We start from the raw sequence: 6,000 nt of genomic DNA on the forward strand, positions 1-6,000 counted from the left end.
CAAGAGTATAGAAAAGCAGGCACTCTGTCTCAGAAACTCCCAATAGGTGGGTAAATAGATACCTCCAATGGAAAGGAATTTGTTAACAATTATTGCCGGGGAGTGGTGGCACATACCTTTAATCCCAGCACTAGGGAGGCAGAGGCAGGTGGATTTCTGAGTTCAAGGCCAGCCTGGTCTACAGAGTGAGTTCCAGGACAGCCAGGGCTACACAGAGAAACCCTGTCTCGAAAAAAAAAATTATCAAAATTACAAATGCGCATCCTCCTTGATGTAACAAGGTCGCCTTTAGGAATTTGTCTTCTATCTATACCCAGACATATGTGAAATTACAATGTACACAATACTTCACTCACTGCAGTACTGTGCAAAGTCTACAAATATCCCACTAGCTGTCACCGTGAGGCATCTAATTACTCTACACCCATATGAACCCTGAGCAGTCAGAAAAAGGGAAAGGAAGTTTACAAGTACATACACAGTAAGTTCTTTCATATTAAGCTTAAAAAGCAAGATACAAATAAAACTATATGGTGCAACTTATGCAAAGAGACTAGTCAACAGAAGTAGGACATAGGCATTTTCTGCATAGGTCCTTTTGTATCTTTTGAATTTGGAATCATGTAACTGTCATCTTGAGCCAAAAGAGAAAATATAAATTTTTATGTTGTTGTTTTTTATCTTGCTCTTGGGAATGAAGCTACCGTACTACCTTTGTAAATTGATATTCCATTTAGAATACTTGTTATTCTTGCAGACCGAATTTCCAGTAAAGATGATTCAAGAAATTTTTATTTTTAAAGGGTTTAAACAAATACTCCATACAGAAAAAAGGGAGGCAGCAGATTAACCAGAAGTACTTAATGGCTTTTAATCCTGATGATGCTTAAGAATGACTCTGGGGTCTTCTAAAGATACCAGTGCCCTATACTCCATGCATATACTACTAGTACCAGAAATTCAGGGCATGAGGCCCTGGCCCCAAACCCCTGACCTCAATGCTTTAAAAGAGTGAACATTTGTTTCTAGGTACTCACCACATAGATTACCCACCTTAACAATATCCTTACAGTAGTTTTCCTATTCAAATAACATCCTTGCCTATAAACATGGGAGACACTGCCATAAAAATAAAGTAACTGAAATTTCAGGTATACTATTCAAACTTTCACAAACTTTGCAGGTGGGAGTGAGGAGACTTCTTTTCTTTCAACTGAGAGTTAATCTGTCTGTTTACCCTAACAAAAGGTTCCTATGTTCACAAGAATCTCTAACCCTAAGTTAGGAAAACATGCCTATTTATAGGAATAGCAACATTTTCATTCTAAGCTGTGAAGTCAGGACCTGCCTCAAACCTACAAAACTCTACAAGCAGGGTGGGGTGAGAAAGTGCATCGAGTAAAGGCACACTCTTCCAAGCCTGGCGGCCAGAGTCTCATCTCTGGGACCCACATGACAGGAGGAGAGAACCAACTCCCACAGGTTGTCCTCTGACCTCTACAGATACACCATGATACATGTGTGTCCACACAAACAAGTTCATGCATAGATAAAATGTTTAAGAATAAATACATGAATTTTACACGTAGCCAGGGGGAGTAGAGTCCAAGCTCTGAAAATGAAACTTAAGATGCAAAGTCCACCTTCACCCTCACCTTAGATTTTCATCATCTATCTTTGGCAACTTAGCTTCTAAAACTGAATTTGGCATCAGCTTCAACCTCTAACCTATATCTCTTTTCATCCCATACATTTCTCCCCAAATATAGACAACATCACATTTTGCATATCTGGTCCTCCTAGAAGGTTCTACCTATTTTGCATTTTTATATCCAACTGATACCATCCCATGACATTTAAATCAAATGAATTCAACAGATCTAGGCTTTGAGAGCCTATGTCATCTTGAGTTTCCTTTGGGGATGCTGAGTTCCATATTTGTTTTATTTCAGGTGTTTCATAACCGCATTCAGCCTTCTGGAGTTGGAATGACATCCTCTGGGGAAACATGATTGATCAGTTCATGGAAGTTGGCAGAATCTATTCCCATCTAAGTAGGCCTCAGACTTTATTGGGGTCCTCTCCCTTCCCACCCCAATCCATGTAAAATGAAGTACTAGCCCAGCTGCCAACAGGGGTGTAAGGGGCATCAAGGGAAGGTGCTCACACTTAGGCTGGAGTTGTCCTAGAACCCCTGTTTTGTAGCCAGGAGCCCACAGGTCAGCTCTTACCCAACATCTAAGGCATTTGCAGCCCAAGACTATGACTGCTTTGAAGTCAGAATCATAATGAAGGCGTTCAGGTCCTGCCACTCAAGGCTACCCAACACCTTACAGCAGAAAAGGAACAAAACGCCACTACGTGATTTACTCAACCTCAAGGTGTTTCTAAACACGTCTTACACAACCATTAAAAACGCCTAAAAATAAAAACGTTTACGAGTTCTCTTTCTGAAGTTTTCAGGAGAGTGCGGTTTGAGTCAAGAAGATCTGAAGCTCCGTAATGAATAGCTGGGGAGTTCTGACTGGAATGAGGGTCCTTGGACGAAGCTGGGCGTGGGGGGTGTCAGGCCCTGCCCCTCCACTTCCCGAAACCCGAAACCCATGCCCCAGGAGGGCCCTCAGGCATGCAGCCCCATCACCCCTCCCGGAGGTTCTCACGGACTTTGCCCAGAAGCTGAAGAGCCCCAGCTACGGGCAGGACAAGGATGGCGTCTCCCTCACTCCCGCGGGGCCTTGGAGGTGGCTCCAAGGAGTCAGACTTACCGAAGTCCAGGAACTGTTTGATAGAGAGTGGCGACGGGGAGAAGCGGGAGTAACGCTCGATCTGCTTGGGGACCGGCTGCTTGAGCAGCCGGTAGAAGAGCCGCATCCTCACCAGAGCAGTGTGCAGATCCGCCGAGCCGTGTCCGGGACCGGAGCCGAGGCCGCCGCCGCCTAGCCGCGAGGAGGAGGCGGCGCCGGCGGGGCTTTATCTCCACCTGGGGCTCGGCCTTGGCGCCAGCAGCTGGTCGCCCGGCGCGGCACCTACACAAGCACCGGGCAGCAGTTAGGCGGCCGTGGCCGGCTGCCCGCGGGTTCTCAAGCCCCGCCTCGAAAAGGCGGGATCTGCCGCCGCACGTACGCGGCGCGCGTGGGATGTGAGGGGCGCTCAGGGGTACGCGGCTGCACGCGCGCGCTGCTGATTGGCTGCCGCCGCCGCCTAAGCTTCCCTAAAGCCCCGGTAACACAAACCTCCCGCCCTCACTCGTGGGGCTCCGGCAGGCACCAGCCAGTTTGGTGGCTGCCGGTCCCGCCCCGGATCAAGTCTTGAGAAGTGCTCCGAGACTTGAAGGACACTGGGAGCCCACGCCTGAGCTATCTTTAGGGCTGCTCTAGACCTCGCCAACCCGAGGCCCCTCTTCCGGAAGGCCCTCCTCAGATCTGCTGACTGACTCCTCAGCTTTAAGTTGTTCCAACAATTAATTACAGAATTAAATGGAAGCTACTGGGCCCCACCACCCCCACCCCCACACACATAACACGCGACAGGATTCAGTGTATTAGCAATTAACCTGCCCTCCGGAGCTCTGCTCACTGACTGCCCACCTTCACTCTGGTGAATACCTTTGGACAGGATTGTTATAAAACAGCATTGTTACGTCACTGGTTGCGTGGTTCCTGGTCCTATACCCCTCTTTACCAACCAGGCCAATAACAGCATCCTTAGTGTTTCATGCCTCTCTCACCACTACGACCTTTGAAGGAATCCATTAAAAACGAAGGTCATTAACACTTGGTTTCCATGTTTCCTAGATTCCCTTGCCCCAAAACAGTTTGTCGGGATTAATCGCAATTATTTCATTGCCCAAACATACACACCCATTGGAAAGGCTCAAATTAGAGCCACTGACCAGTGTCTTTCACAACCCCTCTCCATCACAGAACCCTGACTCAGTTTCACCACTACTACCACTTTGGTGCAGGAATCTATTGTGCTGGATGTTCTTTGTATGACAGCAAGCTTAAATTCATGGCTCAGTATATGAAATCAGTATTTCCTAATGTGGATATAGGAACTACTACTTGCTTTTGACTGTTACCAAGAAACATTAATTTTTGTTAATGTGTAAAAATCAACTAGAAAAAAAAGGCAAAAATTCTTCTTGGTCCGATTATTAGTGGAAAGTTTCATGCCTTCATTTGGCTATGCACCACTTCTTTGCTTTATGGAACTGTTGGGCTTCTGCTCTTTGAATTTAAAGAAAAACAGCACATGCATTCAGAGACATCCTGTGGTCTTCCCACATTTCCAGATGTGGAACATATGATAAGTACAACATATGATACCTGGGCTACTTTGCCTTTTCAATTTGAAGCAAAGCCTAAAGAGACTTAGCAACACCCTTTGGAAAGAGCAGTTTTACCAACACAGCAGAACACTGACTGCAGTTGGGAGTGCGGGGGCAGACAAAAAGGCATGGCCTATAGTTGTCTACTCACTTTCTTGGGTGCTGCCAACAGGTGGAGTTTTACTGGTAGCAGTTCTGGATGAAGATCCCCCGGAAAGGAAAAGTTGTGTGTTGGTGGGGAGAGAGGTTTTTCCACCTATGTGGCACAGCACTGCTGAACCTTCTGAATTCACCCATCAACTTTTTTATAATTTCCTTTCCTGCTGCACAAACCCCTACTTTAAATTCTTTTATTCTGATGTTTTAATTACTTAAAATTAATATACCTAATTTTATGCTTCCCTAAAAAGTGGCACAGTCCTAAAAGTTGAGGAAATGTGAAAGAGGCCTATGTAATGGGAACTTGTTCTGGACCATGGCTCAAACGACACAGCTCTAAACTTGTCCTGATCATTAGCAAGCGGTGTGACCTAAGACTAGTCTACTAGCCTTTCTGTGTCTCAGTTATTTTATTGTCAGGTGAAAATGTATGACTTCTTTCTCTTTATTTATGACAATAAAAGAAAATAAATATATCTAATATAAGGAACATTTGGTCCTATTTTGTACCTGATAATGGTTAGTCTAGAAATTAAAGACAGTTGATTTTAGTAATAGTTATTATTAGCTCTCTTGAGTTTAAATCTTCTCAAAGTTTTTCCAGCTTGTTATGCACATAAGGTTTTATACAGGCCTCTCTGTGGTTATTGAAATCTTGTGGTGGTCTGAATGAAAATGGCCTCTTTAAGACTCATGGGGTGTGGCACTATTAGGAGGTGTGGTCTTGTTTGAGTAAGTATGGCCTTATTGGAGGAAATGTGTTACTGGGGCTGGGCTTTGAGATTTTAGATGGTCAAGCCAGGCTCAGTGGCTCACTGTCTTTTCCTACTGCCTGGAGATCTGCATGTAGAAGTCTTGACTCCTCCAGCACTATGTCTGTCTGCATGCTGCCGTGTTTCCCATCATGATGATAATGAACTAAACCTCTGACACTGTAAGCCAACCCCAATTAAATGTTTTCCTTTATAAGAGTTGCCTTGGTCATGGTGTCTCTTCATAGCAAAAGAACGCTAAGATAAATCTCTAGCTCATTCACAGAAGTGGTACCTGGAAGCTTGTTAGAAATGTAAACTCTTGAATTCCACTGTAGTCCTACTAAAACCAACACTTTGGAGGTAGGGCCCAAGGACTTGACCACAAATTCTTTTATACTACTGTCTTCAAAAGCTACAGCTTAATTCCCCTCCTGCTGAATGTGGGTTAGCTTTAGCATTAGCTCCTAACAAATAGATTATGGTCACAAGTAATGAGATTACAATCAGAGGTTAGTTTAGAAAGCTATTGTGTCTCACTAAATAACCGGAGCAGAATCCATCCATACTATCAAGGCCATTAAAAGCAAGGGAAACCAAAGATGCTGGCATAGCATAGAGAAACCCGAAAAGATATGATAACTTAATATAATGTACTTTCCTGGATGGGATTCTGGGACAGAAAAAGAAATATTAGGTTTAAAAACTAAGGTATTCTGGACTTTGGACCAAATGAGTTGGAATACACGTACCAACACT

General features: G+C 44.5%; 1 protein-coding gene across 1 annotated transcript in view; it reads right to left on the minus strand.

Annotated features, from left to right (window-relative positions):
- Positions 1–3,094, minus strand: part of Pdk3 (pyruvate dehydrogenase kinase 3) — a 66,687-nt gene extending 63,593 nt beyond the window's left edge. The window contains exon 1 of the mRNA XM_021187890.2: positions 2,766–3,094. Coding sequence (XP_021043549.1) covers positions 2,766–2,871 — 106 coding nt within the window. The 5' untranslated portion in view covers positions 2,872–3,094. The remainder of the gene's footprint in view (positions 1–2,765) is intronic.
- Between the last annotated feature and the right edge of the window lie 2,906 nt (positions 3,095–6,000).

The sequence above is a fragment of the Mus pahari genome, chromosome X (assembly GCF_900095145.1).
Source record: "Mus pahari chromosome X, PAHARI_EIJ_v1.1, whole genome shotgun sequence".
In the NCBI taxonomy this organism is placed as follows: Eukaryota; Metazoa; Chordata; class Mammalia; order Rodentia; family Muridae; genus Mus; species Mus pahari.